The sequence below is a fragment of the Calidris pugnax genome, unplaced genomic scaffold, assembly GCF_001431845.1.
Source record: "Calidris pugnax isolate Ruff unplaced genomic scaffold, ASM143184v1 scaffold70, whole genome shotgun sequence".
In the NCBI taxonomy this organism is placed as follows: Eukaryota; Metazoa; Chordata; class Aves; order Charadriiformes; family Scolopacidae; genus Calidris; species Calidris pugnax.
The window spans coordinates 12,901,582-12,923,552 of NW_015090862.1; the positions used below are offsets into that span (position 1 = coordinate 12,901,582).

General features: G+C 46.6%; 1 protein-coding gene across 2 annotated transcripts in view; it reads left to right on the top strand.

The window, feature by feature from the left end:
- Positions 1–21,971, top strand: part of NTRK3 (neurotrophic tyrosine kinase, receptor, type 3) — a 226,263-nt gene that overhangs the window by 182,171 nt on the left and 22,121 nt on the right. For both annotated transcript variants that reach the window (XM_014944753.1, XM_014944754.1), the window contains exons 14-15: positions 3,759–3,931; positions 9,557–9,800. In XM_014944753.1, the coding sequence (XP_014800239.1) occupies positions 3,759–3,931; positions 9,557–9,800 (417 nt within the window). The remainder of the gene's footprint in view (positions 1–3,758; positions 3,932–9,556; positions 9,801–21,971) is intronic.

The following is a 21,971-nucleotide window of genomic DNA, read 5'->3' on the forward strand; positions in this document are numbered from 1 at the left end:
AGTCCACCTTCACCCTGCGAGGATCTGGGGCTCTTCTGTTTATGGATTTTATGCCTTTGTGGAACATGCAGAAGCTGAAACAAACAAACAAACAAAAAAGCCTCAGCAAAACCGAGCGCTGAAAAGCTAAGCACAACTAACCAATTTGCTGCAAGATGGGCGAAGCGACCCAGCTCAGCTCCGCTCAGCTCCTGCTTGCCTAGCCACAGATCGCTCCCGTTTTGGGGATTTTTGAGCCGGCACAAATTCAGCTTGACTTGTCCTGTGTTGTTTGCATCCTTGTGAAGGGTCCTCATGTGAGCTGTGCCCCATCAGTGTGGCTGTGGGCAGAGACCACTCAGTGCAGAAATGCACTCTCGTCTCAAGTGGCACCAGTTGGCAGACACACAAAGTCTAATCCCTGGGAGTTAATTGATGCCTCCTAACTCTTTGGAAGAAAATCTGCATTTGAACTGGTGCTCTACAGGACAAAAAAGGTTCCAGCACTCTCTCCAGGATGCTGGAGGCATCCAGTTCTTGAGAGTTGTTTTAATCATTGCCAGTTCAAGCCTTTTTTTTGTCCCCTTTTTTTTGCTTTGACTGTGAACTGCAAGATTGCACCTTTCACCTCTGAGACTGGTTAAAGCTGAGGTAGAACAGTTACCCGTACGATTAATTGCCTGATTATATGGCTGGTACCTGCCTATCAGTGCCAGCCATCCCTTACGCAATCCTGTCTCTCAAGTCTCTACTGAGTTTCATTTGCATGTCGCCAGAAACAGCATCCGAACTTGTTTCTGTTAATTGCTGCTATGAGCTTACATCTCCAGAGTGCCTTTCATTCTGCTGGATCATATGGATCCAGCTTCAGAGCAGGGCCTTCAAATCTGGCTTCCCGCCAGCTCGGGGGAGGGGTATTTTACAAGGTGAAGTACTTCATAATCTTAGAATCATAGAAGGGTATTTTTTGGAAGGGACTTAAAAGGAAAAAAAAAAAAAAAAGGCTTTACACATTGAGATTTGGCTGCATTTCCTGAAGGTCTCATGCTCCCAGCAGAGGCTGAGAACTATCTCCCTGGTCACTGCAGCTCAAGGCAGCAGGAGGACATGCTGGTGAGGGCAGCTGAGTCCATAGCCCAGGGTTTGCTTCTGCTCTGCTCTCAGGGACTCCCTCCCAGGGCCAAAGAAAGTGGCTGCGTTACTCACTCGGTTAAATGGACTCAGAGTTTCAGCGGATCTAAAGGTTACAGCCCCGCAGATAAGCTGAGTTTTGATGTGATGGCATGGACAAGCTTCCTGTTTTATTCAGCTTGCTTCTAAAAACATCCTAAGAAATGCACAAAAACTACTTTCAGCAAAGTGTGTTGAGGTTACAAAGTCAAGTACTAGAAATGCTGAAGGGGCTGGTATTTGGGGCATGTCCTCCGAACACGTACTTTTCATTTCTCTATGGGCTGCTTCATTGTGACGGTCACTCCTGGCTCTGAGAGCTCCCTACGTGGGAGTGTGCTCGTCTGCCCAGCCTCCCAGCGAGGTGCTGGGGTTGTATCATCCCCATTTTTGTAGAGGACATACGGAGAAGAGGGAAACTGAGCTGAAAGGATCCACTTAAGTAGAGGATGGAGTTACTGACCTGCCTTTCCAGCCCCGTGGACAGCAGGTTCCAGACCCACGTCGAGCCTCGCTGCAGCAATAAACAACGAGGTGCTTGTGCAGACCTGACCCTGGTGCCATGTAACAGGGGATTTTTCAGGTAATATTGGAACAACTGACAGTTCATGACAACGGCTGTAACCTGCGGATGCCGAGTGACTTGACAAATGTCAAGCAGGAATCGTGTGATGGAGGCACAAATATAATCTACCTCAAACCTTCCTAGGAGAGGTATTTTGGTGACTTTTCTGAGACAACCCTTCTCTTCTTCCAGGGCTGGTCTTTCCCTGTTCTACCACTTCCAGCTCTGCTTCCCTTATTTTTAAATGGTTGGCTGTGCAACCTTAGTAATGTGGTTTTTTAATTATTTTTTTTTTTTTTGGTGTGGGATATTTACAAACTTACAGTCCTAACACCTTGTAGAAATGATTGTGTGTGAAGGAGAGGAAACCAAAACTCACTGCAGCTTGAAATATTACATGCAAGCACAGGAAAAAGGGAGAGAAAAGAGTGCTGGAGGAGGGGACTGTTTTCCTGGGGAAAAATAGGGTAGCATCAACATTATAAAGATATTAAATGACTAAAAGTAATTGGGTGCCTGAGATAAGGACGGATGCTTTGCCATCTGCAGCGTGTAACTAACATCCATCTAAATATCTCGAGTCAAGCTATCCCAGAGGACAGAGAATTAAAATAAAATTATGTGACTAGCAGTTTGGGGGCAGAAGAAAGAGATGAGGCAGTGTCCTAAGGCTTGAGTAGAAGCCTCGCAGCAGATCTGCTCCAAGGGGAAAGGCAGCTACTCTGGAGGACTCACTACATCGCACCCAGCAGTGCCATGGAGCAGCTGGACGTGAGTTAGCAGTGTGCCTGGCCCCTTTATCTACAGCTTTCTGATGCTTAACATCCCTTTTTGCACAGAAATTGGAGCCTGCACCTGTTGATGTCACCTCTCCTGTCACCATGGGGAGATTCAAGGCATGGGGAAAAGGGGGGAGGTGTATTTGTGTGTAGGCAAGGGGAGAGCTACCTAGGGTCCCCCACCACTGAGGAGGAGCTGGTGCACATCAGATTGAATCTGGGGATAACTGAATCAGGTTATCTCAAATCCTTTTCACCTCCTGTTAGGCTGCACAATTAGAGCCAGAACAGGTACTGGAACATGCCCTCTTGGCATGTGGAAGATGGGGAGAATATAACTGAGACTCAGCAACTCAAAACCAGAATTACATCTTCATTTCCTTAAATGTTTGCAAAGATCGTGGTGATTCTCGTGGCCATCCCATCTTGTCAACTGTTCTGGACTTCAACTTTTTTACTAAGTGCCTTCCCTTGAAACCCTGGGATGACGACACGCTGCTTTCAAACTAGCTCTCCAATGCAACTGCACCATAATGCATGGACAAGCCAGACTCCAACACTGAGGAACCCTCCCTGATCACCAGCTGCACCCACAGCAATATCTTCATAGCAACCCTGTGACGTCGGGCTGGTCCACACAGCCTGGGGCCTGCAAGCTACCCTGCCATGGCAATGTGGGAGATGAGATATTCTCAATAAGGATACCCATTTCAGCATCAGTCTGCCAGGGGAGCTGCTATAAACAGCAGGGAATAAAAACATGATTTTAAAAATTATGTGAAAAGACTTGACAGTGTCCTTCTTCAGAGGCAGTTTGAAAAATCCACACAATAACTGCACAGCCAGGCAAATCCATCTTCTGAATAAAGGCAGTGTAGTCAGCTATTTCAAAATAAAAGACAGATAGCAAGGACTGGCTGGCTCAGGAATTAAATAATAATGAGATATGAAGCCATTCACCCCTAGGTCACCAGTACAAATCCTGGCCCAAGCTGGGAATAATTGGACGCTATTACCCTCTGAGGCATGTTTGCTCCTGCCTGGGAAATGAGTTGGGGAACCTGCTGGGACGGTAACTACATGAACAAACTGCCGAGGTGGTGCCACCAGCACCTACTGCCAGCCGTCCCAGTGCAACCAGGATGGTGGCAGCGGTTCCTCTCCAGTCCCTTCCTCATCAGCTCTTCTGTAATGTTGGGATACCTTTGTTCTGGCTTTTCCCCCACCTGAGCCCACCCTCTGTGTATCTGTGCCCTTTCTTTCAGGCATTGAAAGACCCCACCTTGGCAGCCCGCAAGGATTTCCAGAGGGAGGCAGAGCTGCTCACCAACCTGCAGCACGAGCACATCGTCAAGTTTTACGGCGTGTGTGGTGACGGCGATCCGCTCATCATGGTCTTCGAGTACATGAAGCATGGTGACCTGAACAAGTTCCTAAGGTACGTGTGAGGGAAGGCACAGAAGATGCTGTACAGCTGCTCTGCAGCTTCGGTGGGGCTTGTAGATCTGTGGTGCACCAGGAACACCACTGCCATGTGGATGCTGGTGGGCTGGGTAATGAAAGTTGTTCCAAGGACAGCTTGTAGGAGATGATGGTCCTTACCAGATTTGGTACTTGGCCCTATCCCCAAGTTTTCTCTTAGGTAGTCCCAGGAGAGGTCCCTGTGAGCTATGGAAACCAGACTTTTCTTCTCCCACCCCAGCACGTTTGAAGCTGAAGGAAGCATGGCTGCAATCCCTGTCTGCACTGTGGGGGTAGAAGGATGTGGAGCCATGGCTGTCAGCAGCTTCAAGTCCCATCCACCTAGCAAAGCCATGCTCTGCTGGAGCAGGAAGGCCACTAGCCATCACTCCCCATGTCACCCAGCTCCTGCTTCAATAGCACCAGAACCAAAGCATTCCTTTGAGAAACTTGCTGGAATTCTTGGTCTGATTGGTATCCTGGGAATTTACTGGTCTCTAGTTCCCATTCCTATATTCTAAAAAGAGCTGAGGAATGTTGGAGGGGTCTCAGGCAGTGCCTGTGAAGTCCATCCCTGGTCCTTGTTCCCTGAGCCTCATCAGACAGAGATGTTGACTGAGATACAAAATATCCCAACCTGTGGCACCACGCTACTCAAGAAGCTAGGCAAGGCCTGACAAAGTGCCGTAATTGCCTTCCCTGCCTCTAGAGAGATGCAAATTGCTGGAGGCCCCCCACAGTCATCATTCAACCTTTTCATCAGCGTGAGGCAGATCATTTGTGTGCCCTGAATCTGCTAGTGCTGAGGGGCAGGGAGCAACTGTGGGAGGATGTTTGTGGTGCTGTTCTCCCACGATACAGAAATTACGCTCTAAAACCTGCGTGCAAGTGGAGTGGTACTTACCTCTTGAAATAATTAGTAGTTTTATTTCCCAGTATTTAGAAAATTGGACCCTTGATATTTTCCTGTTTTGACTGCTAAGTGTGAACATGATTGCAGGAGGAACAAGAAGCTTGAGCACAGCAGGTCTAGGTATGTGGTTGGGATACACTCTGTGATTATTTTTCCACCATCACAGTCAGTTTCTGACCAGGAAACACAGTTTCTTCCCTGAGATTTTCATTTCTAAGCAATTATTGACACCAGAAGAGCTGTGGGGAAGGGCCGCAGAGGTTTCTTCTTTCCTCTACCAAACAGTGCCAACCTGTCTGCATCTCCCTTGGGGCATTGGCAGGGCAGTGCCTGAGCTGGGAACATCCCAACATGCATTGGTTTTCCTCCTCATTTTGGCGTAGTTGTGGGTAGATTGAACATGATTTTATAGCTCAGTCCTTCTCTCAGGTTCTGGGTAGATGGCATCCTTGGCAAGGTTGGATGAGTGGAGGCTGATGCTGCTCTAGCTTTGCAGAGCTCCTTAGACCCATGTTCAAGGGGGAGCAGTTTGGTTACCCTTGGGACCCTCTTGTGGTACCCTGTCTTGCAGGGGCCCAGTAATGTCCCAGCAGCAGCAGATTGAACTCTACCTACTGGTATGAAACTGGGTAGCAGGCTAAGACAGCATTTAGCACAGATTGGAGATGCAGTGCTCAGGACAGTGCCTCAGCCTCGTGACTGGAGGAAGGCAGTTTAAAAAAGAGCATGAGAGACGGTGCTTTTGAAGTACTTCAGAAGGAAGAGCAGAAGATTGACCCATCTTTTTTCCTGGCAGAGCCAGCAACCTTATTCTCCGGAAAGGAGGTAGATATTACAGCTGAGGCATAGCCTCCCTCTCTGCTCTAATTGACCTCCCAAATAGTATAGTCCAAACCAGGTTCTCCTGCTGTCTCAGAGGGATGCCTTGTTCCCACTGCCAATGCCTTGTGGAATTGTTTCACATGATAGTGTGATCCTGAGGCTGATATGATGCTGAAGCCATCCACCCCTTCATACCCATGTCCCACCCCTGCCCTGGGACATGTCTGAGAAGCACTCGTGCTCTGGGAGGCCAAGGCCTGTCCCGAAGTCACCGGGGAAGAAAACTTGTTGTTATATTATCTTTGGCCTTTATGAAGGGAAAGAAACTTTCCAGATGTGTGGTGCCTGGGATCGCAGCCTCGCATCATCCAGCTGCATTTAGCTGCCAGCTTTTCCTTCTCATGCAGCCATGGAGCAAGCAGCTGTGAGCTCCCTCTCTGCATGTTGGTGTGTTATAGACAGTGAAATCCTTTTGCATCCCAAGGAAAGCTGTCTTTTGGGACAAAGGAGCTTATACCCAGCAAACAGGAACTCAACATCCCTAAGGGGGCACATGGAAAGAGAGAGTTGGGATTTCTTTATCAGATCAGCTATCTGCTGCTGGGAAACTCTGGGGGACAGGGCTGCAAGAGGATCAGAGAGGTTGGGTGGTTCAGGAGTGGCTGGCATCCACAGCGAGCAGTAGATTTTATTGTGGCATGATTCACCCAGCCCAAAGCAGGAGACGGTTGCTCCCAGGCACTGGAGGCCAGGGAGGCTGGGAGTCTTTAAGAGATGCTCAGATGGACTTTTCCCAGTTTAACTGCAGAAATTGGAAAAGCAGTAAAATAGAAGAGTCTCACTTTAGGCCCAGTTTCCTAACAGAAAAGCACAATAAATAAATTCCCATAAGTGTTGTTGACCTTTGTGGGCTTCCCAGAGAAGAGAGAGAATTTTACTGGACTATAATAAACTGGTGTGGCAAGGGGAACACTAGGATCAACACCTACCAGCTGGACTAGAGGTAGCATGGGTTGGGATAGCTTTACACGCCTCCCAGGGCCCCTGTGTGTAAGACCATGGCTGGTAGTGCAACAGCTTACCCTGCTTTCTGCACCAGGGAAGACAGCAATTGTGGTGTCCTTGCTAAAAGAAAAGGGCTAGTGAAAAGATCCTGCCATGGAGAAATACAGGCATTGCTCTCCAGGGAGCACGGCATCCCTAGGGCTGGTGTATGCAGGGGCTGGAGGCTGTGTGCATGGCAAGGCTGGGTGCTCCCCAGCACACAGGGGGCTGCAGCAGCCACCTTCCCTCCCCGCTCACTGAGTATCTCCATCACTTCTGCCCTTTCCTTCGGTCGCTGGTTTACCAGCTTTTGTTTTGTGTCTGTGGCAGCAGCGAATTTGAAGTAGGTATATTTGCACATTGCCATTACAGACCCCCTGTGCAGTCTGTAGCAAGTTGTTGCCGTTTGCTGTGAGCTCAGAAAGGCAACGATCTTGTTAGGAAAATTGCGTAGTTGTGATGTTTTTGTGCCAGTCCTACCAGTGGAGCAGCCCCACAATCAGACTGTCGTGGGACAGAAAGAGGCATTTAGCAGAGAAAGCCAGAGAGGTGATTTTCTTCCCCGTGTTGGCAAAAGCTTCCATCACTCCGTAATAGAAAAAAAACCCAACAGTTCTTTAACAGGGAATCCACCAAATCTTATGGCCTTTCTGTAAAGCTGAATTAAACCCATTTCTCCAAGAATAGATGTGCAGACCCCTCTTATATTCCCTGGAGATTTCTTGACACAACTAAATGTCCTAATATCCCTCCTGGTAATCTCATAAATGTGTTGATAGTTCTTTCTTCTGGACTATAACCATGTGGGATGGAGAAAGGGAAGGAGGGAGGTGTATGTATTATATAGGACATACTGAGATGTGTTCTATATAGTTGGATGTACAAAGAGCCAGTGAAATAAAGATGTTGGCTGACCATTTTTTAAAACATCACCTGTTTTAAACATCACCTGTTCCTTCACATTTCTTTGGAGGCCATTATTGTATTTGAAAAAGGTGTCAGTAATGAGATAGTAATATATCCTTCACTTCTCGCATAGGATTGTTTACCTTTGATGACAACAGGTATCAGCTGCAGCTAAATATGGTGTAACTGAAAGGCATGACTGGTACAAACTGCACAGCACAGTTTTAGAAGCTATTGTTTGTCCTGCTTTGCTGTTTTTAGCTAACCTTCTCAGTCCTGGCTCAGCTTCACCTGCTGTAGACATGTGTTGTGACCACCAGGTAATTTCCTGGGGTAAACCCATCTGTGGCCTGTTTAACTAAGACATCAAGCAGTCATTTCTGCATATACTCTTTCTGTGACTCCTCCTTGCCCACAGCAGTTTTTCCAGTGTGCTGCTGCTCCCACCATGCCCACAAACCTCCATGATCCCTATGGCAGCCCCAGCCCTGCTCGCAGCCGGCTCATCCCACATTCACTGCAGCATTCACCCACTCATGGCTCCCAAAAAAACAATCCTGGCTCCTCAGCACTCATTTCTGGAGTTTCTCTCCTCTTCCATCTGTCCTTTCTACCAGGAGGACACCTTCAGAGCTATGTTCCCAGTAGCAGGAAGCAGGAGGTAGCTGAAGAGAGGGGCATTTGCAAAACAATCAGTTCAACCCTAAACACCTGGATGCTAATCCCTTGGTGCACCCTTGAGCCCAACAGAGCAATTTGTGAACAGAGACAAAGAAGGGAAACAGTCTGGATCTTGTTGTGGGTTGTTCAGTCCCATTTCAAGGAGGGAAAGGTCTGTACGTGCAATTTCAATTTGCTGTCTCTCTGTGGGGTTGCTGCTGATGACAGGGGTGAAATGCCAAGAATCATTTCAAAGAGAACAGTGTGAAAGCCTTTGAGGAAATGCTGTACTGTATCTTAGTCACAAGGAGGAAGGTCACAGCAAAATCTCTTGTTTTTCCCTGAATATGAGGTTTTTTGTTATTCCACCGTCACACAGGCGACCACAGGGTGAGCTCTACCAGGGGAAGAGACATCACAGAGGGAGCATGGCAAAGAGAGGCTTGGTATGCAGCGAGGAAGGGGACTAAAAAGAGGACAGGAGAGGAATGAGACTGACCTTAAGTCCTGCATTTACAATGCACTTGATTCAGCAAAATATTTCCTTTTGTTGCCCAGGATGTTCTCTGCATCTGCTGACATCCAGCACCTCTGCTCGTGTCTTCACAGTTCACAGTACCTGTGTTACCTCTGGGATAGCTGAGGGTATAAAAGGTATTTTCTAGGGATGAAGCTCCTGGTGTTTCTTTGAAACCTTTTCTGTGATCTCTGGCTGTATTGGTATCGATCAGGGGTGGTTGTTTGGTGATATGGTGTTTGGAGGAAATAGAGGAGGCTGTTGGGATTAAGAAAGAGACTAGGTAGAAGGAATATGGTGGCTGTGGAAGAAAAGGGGGTGATATCTCTATCTTTGGGAAGGTTTCCAAGGTGTAAGAATTAACTGGAGCAAACATGTAAGTATATGGAAGCTGATTATTTTTGCATAGGTCTTGTCAGAGAAGAATGTCCATGTTGCATCAAGCTAACGGTCCCTCTGTCCTGGCAGTCTGTCTCCATCTGTGGCCATAAGAGGTTGCTTTCAGTAGAGTAAGGATAGGAGAAGGATGTATGGTACCCACTCACCCACCAAATGTTCCCCCAACCTCCTGTTCTCTTAAGCTTTTCTTTTCTTCTTTTCACTGGAGCTGTGTGTGCACCTTCACATTGCAGAGTTGAGGGCTAGTCCTCACCCCAGCAGGAACAGCGACCGTGTGGGATTCCTATCTCCTGGTCACTTTTGAGACCCAACTCTATGCTTTTCCTTCTTCCTCCCTATAGGGCACATGGCCCAGATGCTATGATCCTCGTGGATGGGCAGCCTCGACAAGCCAAAGGGGAGCTAGGGCTATCCCAGATGCTCCACATCGCTAGCCAGATCGCCTCTGGAATGGTGTACCTTGCCTCACAGCACTTTGTCCATAGAGACCTGGCCACCAGGAACTGCTTGGTCGGAGCCAACCTGCTGGTGAAGATTGGAGACTTTGGGATGTCAAGAGATGTCTACAGCACTGATTACTACAGGGTAAGGCAGCTCCAGTGACAGTCTGATGCTCAGAGCAAAGGGAGACTAGGAAATGTTACACTAAATCAGTTTTTGGAGCCCTTGAGCTCACTCACTTGGTTATTCCCTCATTGAAACGTACACACAGATGTTAATCAAGCATCCCTGAAACACTATCCTTGCACCTTTTAAGTCCTGGGCATGCTTGTAGTTCAGACATCCATGCAGATGTCTACACACAGAGCTCTCTGTGATACCACAGCACACAGCCACACGCTTTGGGCTGGCTCTGAAGTCATCCCATTCTTACTTACTTTTACTTTTTTCTCCCTCTTTTTTGAAGACATTGATAAATTAAAGGTAATCCAAAGAGATGACAAAGACTAGAGGCTGTGACCTCTGGTGTTAGATTAAAGAAACTTAATACAGGGACCTACAGAAAAGGCAACTGCAAGACTGACTGATAAGTGCATAACATACGGAAGAGGAAATAATAGGCAATTTAGGTTCAACCTCAAAAACACTTTTTTCCAGCAAGGTCATCATTTAGACAATGGAATAATTTGCCAGAGATAGGTTGCTGAGGGCCTGTCATTAAAGAAGTTCAGGAAGCAACTAGATAAAAAAGCCTGGGTTTAGTGCAGAGGCTAATCCTGCACTTGTCTCTGGGGACGGGCTCAATGAGTCAGGAATGCCTTTCCAGCGTTTTCTTCTGTGATTTGTGCTCGCACTGTCCCCTTGTCTCGCACGCTCCCTTTGTACCTGTCTGCACTGCTCCGTCTGCCTGTGATGGCAGCCTCCCTGGGGGGACAGCGGGTTTCTCACCCCTCCTCAGCTGCAGGAGAAGCTGTGATGTGCAAAGCGTTTGAAGCACTCTGGCGTTTGTTGCCGGGCCGTCCACCAGCAGGGAAGGGCTTTTCAGGCTTAGGAGCAGTGGTTTCTAGCCTGATGTTTGGACTAAGGCTGGTTTATTTCTGGTTACAACATGGGTGTTTGGCTTTGAGAACGATTTCTATCAGCTGCACAAGAAAGGGTTGACCTACGGGCTTGATGTGATTCAGAAGGTTTTCTTTATGTGATTGGCACTTGCCAAGTGGAGCTACTGTGTTGTGGAGGAGGAAATATGTGATCAGGTTTCTGCTGAGACATATCACCTCTCCCAGCCCAGGACATTGGTCTATCACTAAGTTTAGTTGTCAGTGACAGAACCAGTCTTCACTGTGCAGCACAAAGGTCTCAGTGCAGCTACTGGGCAGTGATGAGGGAAGAGAGATAGCTACGGTTCCCATCACTGCTGAAACTTCAGGAAGGAGTGAGTAGGAAAGAGAAGAGCCTGGAGAGGATGAGGAGCAGCCCATGTGATTACCCACATTTTTGCCTGTCTCCTTTCCTTCAGCCGAGATAGACCTACCCCAACCACAGTCGGTGTCGCACCACTTGACACAATCCCAGCTGAGCTTGTGTTCCTGCAGCACTGAGAGCTTTTTATATAATGAGATAATATGCTGCTATTGACATATGAAGGTTGGGAGAGCCCCCCGAAAGTGAGAATTGAGATGATCTCCCCAGGCCAGTTCGTTGATGTGGGATTTTTTGTCTTCTCTGTGGTGGTGTCTTGTAGAGCTCATCCTGTCTGTGCAAAATGTTTTGCTGAGGATTGTTCCATGCTATCTCGTGCAGTGTCATAAGGCTTTTCAGTGGACTCTTCTCTGCTAATACAAATTGCCATGTGTGACTAAAGTAATAACTAGTTATCACCTGTTTCCCAGAGCAAGAGCTGAGCTTCGGAACAGCACAGCCTTTTGCTGTTAGTTGATTTTCCTGGAGACCTTTTTTTTTTTAGAGTCCAAAGATGGGTCCTAGCAAAATAAGGTTCTGATTGCCCATGTATACATTGATGGTGTGAAGGGCAGAGGGTTTAAGGGACTTGCCCAAGGCCAAAGCAGGATTCAGTGGCAGAGCTGGGAATATTCTGACGATATATTCCCCCCAGCAAAGAGCAGAAATCCAGGGGCCAAGTGTCCTTCATCCCTCCTCCAGCCACAGCCCAATCACACTCCTCCCAGCATATGAGAAGAACCCAGATAGGTTAATTTCTTAATCTCCTTCTCTAATCACTGCCTTATGGGACATGTTTACCAGGAGAGCACGTGGAGCTGATCTCATTATCCAGCCTTCTGGTGCACTGATGGTTATGCGACAGTCTCTGTCCTTCCCCATCCACCACTATCTTGTACCTGTGCTCTCCTCTGCCTTTGCACATTCCTTGCAAGAACTGGTGTGAGCCTTGCTGTCTCTGGACTGGGAAATCTATTTGGTTCCTATGTGTCAATCTGCACTTTAAAGTTCCCTACGAGCAAGAGTAGTCAACCCTTTGAACAGGAACCTGCTTGTGACACTAATGAAGCCACATGGGGCTCGTGAACTGACTGTATTACTTGAACTCTGCTAAGAAGCAGAATTCGTTTCTCCTGCAAACATAGGTGAGAAAAACAATTTGGCTTCACAAGAGTTGTGCATTTGTGCTCTATCTTCCTCATAATTTTAATTCCTAACATCCCTTGCGTGTTAGGCTGGCTCTTCAAGGCTACTGAGACAGTCCTTTCAGACCCATCATGAAATCCATCATGATACACCAGTGAGGGCTTTTGAGTGGATACAGGTAGAGAGCAAATGAGCTTAAGTGTGAGAACCAAACTGCTCTTGGGTCTTACCTATGGAAGGTGGAGATGTGGCTGGAGAGTTGAACTTTGAAACTCTTTGATGCTTTCCCTGATCACATCTACAGCCTGCCGGGTAAAATTCCAGAGTCTGATTCTCAGTGTGCGCAGTAGCTCTTCCCTGCCATTCTCAGTGGTAGGACCTGGAGCAAAGTTCTGCTTCCGGTGGTTTCTAGAAAATATTGCTTGGTGTGTCCAAGCTGCAGCTCAGGAAGAATACTGTGATTTGTCATTTTCTGAGAGCACGGTGAAGGATTCCACCTCAAAGCTGACACCTCAAAGCAGCAGGTCTGCAAGCAGACTCGCTTCAGTCCGCTGGGCCCCCATGTCTGCTCCATCCCAGGGCTCACGAGCACAGATAACTGGGCATGTGGATATGTGAGTGTATTCCAGGTTGAGGATTAGCTCCTAGCCATTTCCTTTCTTTCTCATTTTTAATCTTTTAAAACAAAGAAAGAACACCATCTGGCTCCTGCATTTGTGGGATGCAAAAGTGCTTTAACAAAGGTGAACTGCTTAATTTCCTGTTACACATTTGGATACAGAAAACAAACATTTGCGTAACAAAAGCAGCAGAGAGGCTTATTTCCCCTCTCCACAAGGCTCTCCATGTTCTGCCTGAAGACAGATGCGTCCTTTTCCTTGTGCATCACAGAGGGATCCCATCAGCTGGTGCCTTTAAACCTTCTTTCAACAAGACAGGCTGGAGTGAAGATGGTTCTGGAGGTGGTGGGGAGAGGTGAAACAGCATCTGATTAGAAGGTGGAGGGACTGGGGAGACGAGAAGTAGCCCCGCATCTGTCTGAAGAGCAAAGGCAGGGATGCTGAAGAAGCATTTCTGTGATGTGTTGTGTAATGTGCTGTGCAATCTTTGGTGTGGGTCTCTGTGGGAAGGCAGGATGGAATATATCCATATTGGAGAGAAAAGGTTTGGGCGGATTTCATTTTCCTTGTTGTTTTCTTTAAAAAAATGTGCGAGTAGGCGATTTTTTTTAGGTATGACTCAGGACTGTGACAGCAGGTGGTGGGACGCTGCAGGTCAGGGATGCTGTGCCTCAGCCAAGCTGAGTGTGGCATGGAGATTGCAGCAAGTCGGGCACACGGTGCCTGCCCAGTGCTGTCTGGGCAGATGGAGGCTGTCACGATGGCTGGGGAATGTGGTCCAGAACTGGGGGCATCACTAGGGCTTGGCTTAGGACGCCCAGCTGCTCTTTCACCCAGCAGACTGGGGTTTGGTTGCCCTCAGAGCCCTTCTGTGGCTCTGAACTCACCTGTGCTCCAGTAAAATCCAGATAATTTTCCTTTTTTTTTCCCCAAAATGCGAAATTCAATTCCAAAACAAAATTATGTGGCAACTTCCCAGGGAAAGGGCAGTATTTCTTCTTCTTTAGAAGATAACACAGTCTTAAATCGTAGTCAACAGTCCTTAATAACTTCCAAGGTAATGTCCTGACATGGGTGGGACATCAGGAGTGAAGACACTTGTCAAGTAGAGGAAGGATTTATGTAGGCCAGATCTCCTATATCCTACCCTTCTGGCATCCTGCCCCAAATCCTGGGCTGGACTTGAAACCTCTCAGGGATTTAGCTCCATCCTTTCCCAGAGGTCTGTCCTGAGTGTTCTCCTGACAAGCAGAGGACACCTGCTTGTCAAAAAAAAAGACACATGCAGGATTTTGAAAGGGCTCTGAAAATATGCTTCTATTTCTAGCAACACAGAGCTAAACATAATAACAAAAAACGCTCCCTGCTTCTGTGTCCTCACCACACTGGAGCATTGTTTGGATTTGGGAGACACAAGGTTTGCAGGAAGAAATAATATCTTTTATTAGAACATACGATGTTGTTGGAGAGGGAAAAAAAAGGATGAATTTTATACACACAAACCCTCTCTGAACTCTTTTTTTTTTTTTTCTCCAGTAGGATCAGTTGGTTTAATAAAAGATTAATATCTCTTCCTATGAACCTTGGCTCTCACATCCTTAGACCATCGGAACCAAAACAACATTTCTGCTGTGACTTTGGCCTTAGGTTAGTGTTCTTTAAAAAGCCTAGCATCCCTCTGGCAGATGCCTCCTCCTCTGAAGCATGAAGGTTTACTGTGTAAACATTTTCTTTCTTCTTTTTCTTTAAAATGGCCAGAGAAAAACCCACATTCTTTATAATTTTCAGTACTCGTTGTCAGTTTGCTTCCTGATGACCATCTCCCATCTAGACCATCTCTTATTTTAGTTCTTCTCCTCTGGAGTTCAAAATTGTTTTCTTTCTCCTGGGTACAGTCAGTTATTTTTCCAGTGAAGTTTCCATGCAAGTAATAGATCACTGAGGTTTAGCAGCTGCCTGGGTCGTGCTCCTTTAGAGGCTCATTCACCATGGTAGATAAGACTAATAGACAAGCCTTACACTGAAACTAGATTTAGTCTAACCCACACTCTCCTAGATAGAGGGTCCCGAAACAATCACACTGCCATTGAACGGTGCTCTGTTCCCACCAGCTCTGAACTCCCTGCAGAGGTTTAACTGTACCCTTCCATGAGCATTTTTTGTGCATCCTTGCCAGGGCTCCTTAATGCTCGTATGTATCCTTCAGCTATCCACTGACACTTTCGTGTCTCCTGATGCTCTTTGTTGCTTTGCTGTGCATCTCGTGCAGCATTTACAACGTGGGAGATGGAGCCTTGAAGAGGGAAATTCCTGTCCAGCCCTTTTAGCACCAGGAAGGAGCCCTGTGATGAGGGTGCTAGGGCTCTGCACCATCGCCTACAAAGGGGGATGCCAACAGGGAGAGGGAAGGAAAACTCCCTCTGAATTTCTATCTGGAATATGGTACTGACTCACTTTGGGGGGAAAAAAAAAAAGCTGCCAATCTCAGGTTTTAAGGTAGACCCAGTGTATGCTGGCAGGAGCAGTCAGCTCTGGACAGAGAGCAAGCCAGGCTCCGTGCAGCCGGTGTGCTCAGGCTCCACTTCATTGTTGGTGGGTGAGGGACAACAAGGTCAGTCCCCAGCTATGCTGGCTCTTGTGTGCAACAGTACAATGTGTGTGCCATGTTCAGCTTCCAACGTCAGTACCATTTGCAGTACCTAAGTGTTGTGTGGATGCTAAGCAGCTGAGCATCGCCTTTTGGCTCTTCTTCTCTAAGGTGAAAAATATTTTTTTTTTTTTCTCCAGTAGTATCAGTTGGTTTAATAAAAGATTAATATCTCTTCCTATGAACCTTGGCTCTCACATCCTTAGACCATCGGAACCAAAACAACATTTCTGCTGTGACTTTGGCCTTAGGTTAGTGTTCTTTAAAAAGCCTAGCATCCCTCTGGCAGATGCCTCCTCCTCTGAAGCATGAAGGTTTACTGTGTAAACATTTTCTTTCTTCTTTTTCTTTAAAATGGCCAGAGAAAAACCCACATTCTTTATAATTTTCAGTACTCGTTGTCAGTTTGCTTCCTGATGACCATCTCCCATCTAGACCATCTCTTATTTTAGTTCTTCTCCTCTGGAGTTCAAAATTGTTTTCTTTCTCCTGGGTACAGTCAGTTATTTTTCCAGTGAAGTTTCCATGCAAGTAATAGATCACTGAGGTTTAGCAGCTGCCTGGGTCGTGCTCCTTTAGAGGCTCATTCACCATGGTAGATAAGACTAATAGACAAGCCTTACACTGAAACTAGATTTAGTCTAACCCACACTCTCCTAGATAGAGGGTCCCGAAACAATCACACTGCCATTGAACGGTGCTCTGTTCCCACCAGCTCTGAACTCCCTGCAGAGGTTTAACTGTACCCTTCCATGAGCATTTTTTGTGCATCCTTGCCAGGGCTCCTTAATGCTCGTATGTATCCTTCAGCTATCCACTGACACTTTCGTGTCTCCTGATGCTCTTTGTTGCTTTGCTGTGCATCTCGTGCAGCATTTACAACGTGGGAGATGGAGCCTTGAAGAGGGAAATTCCTGTCCAGCCCTTTTAGCACCAGGAAGGAGCCCTGTGATGAGGGTGCTAGGGCTCTGCACCATCGCCTACAAAGGGGGATGCCAACAGGGAGAGGGAAGGAAAACTCCCTCTGAATTTCTATCTGGAATATGGTACTGACTCACTTTGGGGGGAAAAAAAAAAAGCTGCCAATCTCAGGTTTTAAGGTAGACCCAGTGTATGCTGGCAGGAGCAGTCAGCTCTGGACAGAGAGCAAGCCAGGCTCCGTGCAGCCGGTGTGCTCAGGCTCCACTTCATTGTTGGTGGGTGAGGGACAACAAGGTCAGTCCCCAGCTATGCTGGCTCTTGTGTGCAACAGTACAATGTGTGTGCCATGTTCAGCTTCCAACGTCAGTACCATTTGCAGTACCTAAGTGTTGTGTGGATGCTAAGCAGCTGAGCATCGCCTTTTGGCTCTTCTTCTCTAAGGTGAAAAATATAATGTACTACTTTGTCTCAATCCTTTCTGCTAGTGTGTTGGGAAGGTTTCATATCTGTAGATATATGTTACACTAAGGAAAAGACTTAGAAGTGAAAGGTACTTTAATTTTTTCACGTACTAAGTGGGATCCTGGTGAACATGTCTTGCTTTGTCATACCTAAGGAAGGGCAGGAAAGTCTCATTGTTACCTGGAGTTGTGGCCTGGAGACCCCTAGAACTGTGGTTGGCCAGGTAGAACTGTAGTCTTGCTATATGCAGGAGCCTGTGTCTGCTGCTGAAAGTATGACCTGCCCTTCTCAGCGTTTGTTTACCCATGTGTCCCATCACCCCAACACCTGATTTGTTATTTCTTTCCTTGTTTTCATTGCCATCATTCTGATTAGATGACACCTCCATGCCTCATGAGGTGTGGACAGTTCATGCCATGGTGCCTCATGACTGCCCTGATTGGTGTTTTGGGGACAAAAGAACCAATTTCTCCCTAACATGCAGTAGGACTGGAAACAGGGGAGGTGAGGGAACCGCTCAATGTGGGTGCGTGGGTTAAGTGTCTCTGTTCCTGTCCTGGTGTGTTCTGCGTGCAGGAAAAGTCAGTGTGATATTGAACGTGCTGGTCTTTGATATCTCCGTGGCTCCTGTAAAAAACTGCAAATTGAATTCACGGCACAGTTCCTTATCTCCTGAAAGGAAGATGTAACAGCATCATCTCGTGTTTTAGCCAGACATTTTTTCTCAATGCTTCCTCATTTCTACACCGAGGGAAAAACAAACGTTGAGTCTTTTTTTTTTTTTTTTCCTTCTGTTTGAAACATTAAGAGCCCTTCACACAAAGCAGCTCAAGTGCAGAGGAATTAATTGGGGAAATTAGGTTGTGTTGTATTTCTGGCATTTTCTCAGAAATGGTAATTGCCCTAATTCTCCACCCTGCCAAGACCTCCACCCGCACCCTGTTTCCCCCCTCCCCTTTTCCTCACTGTCTACCTGTCTTTCTCCTGCTTGAGTTGCTGTTTTCATGCTGTTGCTATTTATTTCATTTCAGTAATGAGAGGGATGTGGCAGGTGAAGAGCTCTCACAATCTGGTGACATCTTCTTTGAAGCACAGGCACAAAAGAGCAGGTTTTTTTGGGGAAATAAAAACTCCCTGCTATGGTACTTGACCCCCACGCTCACCTCTTCTCCTGCTTGGGATATGTTGCTGCCGCATTGCAAGTCATTTAGCTTGGATTTTTGTTTAGTGTAGTCTCAACATTCACCCAGACACTGACCTCCATGTTTAACCTCTCTATGTTCCCCCCAAACCACCAAAACCCTCACACACTTACTGAGAGCTAATCACACTTACAGTCTTTCAGTCAAAGCTCAGCCCCATTCCCAGACATTTGAATTGAGGCTTTTGCTTTCTCCCAAACACTGGACTGAGCTCCAGAGAGCTGGGAGCTCAAAGCCTGTCAGCTTAGCTTCCTGATGGTTTTTAACTCCTGACCTCCCATTTGTGAAGGTCATAGAGGTAGCTAAATAGGGAGGAATTGATGGTTGTTCAATATTTCCTGACCTAAAACATCTGGAGATGGTCATAGCAGGTTCAGATCCAACAGAGATGCTACAGTGGATAGTAAAGTGGTGGGACTCCTTGTCACAGGAGATGGTAGGCGCCAACAGCTGAGATGGGTTCACAAAGTGATTGAACAGAATTGTGGAAGAAAACTAATATATGAGGGGCTAACAAATACAAAATACTTCCCCTGTTTCAGGAAATCCTTGTGCCACTGAGTATATCGAGGAGTGGAAGACTATTGTGGGATGTATGCTGTGGGCTCTTCTGTTTCCATACTCTACCCTATGTCTCTCTGACTGAGGTCAGGGTCCCAGCTGATTAGACTTTGGCTGTTCTTAAAAGTTGTCCAGGCCGATCTCTGCTTTCCTGGGAGCTGGGGAGAGTAACCAGTCAAATGCTGGACCCAGCTGAGGGGTAGTGGTACTGTCTCCACAAAGTTGGAGACTCAGTCCAGTTCAGAAAACAGGGCTTGTTTCTCAAAGTAGCTAAACCACCCAAGGCTGTTCATTTCTGCTGTGAAAACTTGAGACAGCAAGTTTCCTGCAAGGATTTCAGGAGCCCTTTCCTTCAAAGCAATTCCCTTCCCATAAAATTTAACTAGGGAGGACAGGGCTCTTTTCCATTTTCAGTGTACCCTGGGTGCAGCCAACAGATCCAGAGAGGCAAGAGAAGCTACTTGTGATCCCCACCCATCCTTGATTAGTTCCCCCCCTTCCCTGTCCTTGACTGTGAAACTGTTTTTACCTCTATTTTGTATTGTCCAAGTGTGGTCCCCAAGTGAACATCCACCTGCTAGAGGCTGCTGGTATGCAATGTGCTCCCTTCCTCCTGCTGCCCCCACTGTGATCATCCTATTAGCCTGAAAGCTGTGAGATACGTGGAAAAGAGCATAGTACCTAGTTTTGAGCCAGAGAGACTCTCCCATGATGGAGATCCATCCAAAACATGTTCCTCTGTGGTGTCATCAGAAACAAGGAAGGATTTTGTACAGGTCAGGCCACAGAAGCTGACGGTTCATGTTTTTTACCAAGGTGGCCTGATTTAAACTGCAGCTAGAGCAGAAGAAGGTGGAGAACCATATGCCAGCCAGATTCATTATTTTAGCCCCAGGTGGACCAGAAATAGTGTCTGTGCTCCTGAGCATATGGAAACAAACTGTTCACGTTTTAGAAGGAGCACTGCCACTTACAATTGAGGGAGACTTGGATGTATAAAACCCTCCCCTCTCACCTTATCTAGGTTTTTGGACCCATTTCCCCACTGCATCCCAGCTGGCCAGTGGCCTCCACCCACCTTCCCACCTGCAGGACTATGATCTCAGTTCTCCTTTACCATGGGGACAGCCATGAGATCACACATCAGTTGGGAAAGGTGGGGACCATCCCCAAACCTCAGTACGATCAGCAAAAGAACTGGAGGCAGAGAAGTTATAAGCCGGTTTAGTGGGAGCATGGATAAATTATGCCTCACTTCAAGATAAACTGGAAACCTCCCTAGAAAAATTAAGATGCAAATATCTTCATTGTCCTCCTTAATTAAGATGTTTGCATGGAAGGAAAGCATTGCCTTTCTTTTTTCCTCCTGATTCCTGCCTGGTAAGGGTTTCCGCAGGCTTTCCCCTCCTGATCCCCTTCTGTTTCCTAGTCCTGTCTCTCTCACAGCCACAGCGAGCTCCTTCTCCACGCCAGCTGGATGGAGAAAGCCCCTATTTGCAAGCAGCTGTCTTTAATAAACAGGCTGTTTAGGGCTAGGCTGTCAAAGAGAGCATGTTCAATGTACAATCAAGGGGCAACGATGCACAAAATTGCACACACACACAAAACAGGAATCTTTTCTCGGTGTGTGTTGAGCTTTGAACGCTTAAGTGATTCCACCTCTCTCTTCCCCATCCAATTATGTGGGCAACACATGATAAGATTGCTAAAGGAATTAGTGAAGGAAATCTTTAGGCTGCCTAATCAATATTGTTTTGCTCAGTACAAGGCAGTTTTTTCCCCCTCTGGCCCCAGTGATGTTCTCATTTGCCCTTTGAAAACACAAGTTCACCTTCTCGCTATTTGGGCTGTGGTGACCAAGAGGAAAACCAGCAGCGTGTCTGTTGAAAATGTTTGTAATTACAGAGTTTCTTTCTTGCATTTAAAAAAAAAAAAAGGGGGAAAAAAAAATGTAATACAGCCCTGCCAAAACCATGTTTCAGGGTTTTACAGAGACTTGCTGCTCAGGCCAGAAAGACCTTTCCTCTTTCAACTGTATGGCCTTGCAGAAATGGCTGACAACCTTCTAAGCAAAGACACTGGATGATAATTTTTCTGAGCATCACTGAGGCAAGACGCCAGATTTTATGGGCCACTAGACTGATCCAATATAGCAAATCCTGTGTTCCACTGTGGATTCTGAGACCAAATTATCAATTAATGTGAAGCATTAAAAAAATCCAAATCCCTTTTAGTTCCCTGCAGTCATTAGTGGCAAGATACAATATCTATAGCTCAAATGCTTTGCCAGCATCCCCTGGCAGCAAGGCAGAAACTCCACTCCTATTTTTTTCCGATACATACAAGGAAAACATATGAGATCAGTGGTTTTTACAGTCAGATTCAGCTGCCTCTTCGTATTTACTTAGATGGAAGAATAAATCAGGTTTGGGTTACTCTCTGGGTTAGTTATTTGTTATTGGAATAAATGCATGGTAATAGATCTGACAGAGGAAGATGTTTCTCTTTCAGCTCTATGTTTGAGGTAGAATTTGCTTTGTTCTGCACTATATTATATTGATGGTTTTTTCCATTGCTGGATGACTTCATTTGCTCTGCTTCTTTCCAATGTCCATACCTCTGCCACATCTGGCTTTAGGATGTGTCTTTATGCGATAGATCTCTTTTCTTTCTCCCTAACTGGAACATTGTAATGCAGAGGCAATTTAAGCAACCAGCATGAAACAATTTTCTAAGTCTTTCCCCCACCCATTTCCTACCTCAATTTTTTTGGGAAGGGAGGTGAGTCAGTCATTCACGGGGCAATTCCCCAAGCAGAATGAGCTGTCAGCTACATTTAGCAGCTCAATTTTCACCTCTGGTGCGGGGTGGGAAGACGCCCAGGGTGATGACTAGGCTGGACACACCCTGAGCCCGTATTTTTGGTATTCTCTGGGACAGCTGTCAGCCTCAGCTCCTAAGCAGCCCAGCCAGAAGTGTCCTGACAAAACATCATGCTCACCAACAAAATCTTGGGGTTTTGCCTCCTTTTTGTCCTGATGGGAACAGGAACACCTAACTAGAAAGCCAGCAGACCTTATTATGCTTGTTATTCTCTCTTAATTTGCACACTGACAACCCTACCCCTTCTCCTCCCTTTCATTCCCCAAATCTTTCCTACTTTGATATATGGGAAAACGTAGCGCTGTATTTTCTGCTCCATCATTTCGCTTCCCTTGTCCCCTCCTAAGGTTCAGTTTTGCAAGCACTGGCAGGTTTGTGGGTGATTTGAAGATGTGGGTTGAGAAATTTTTTT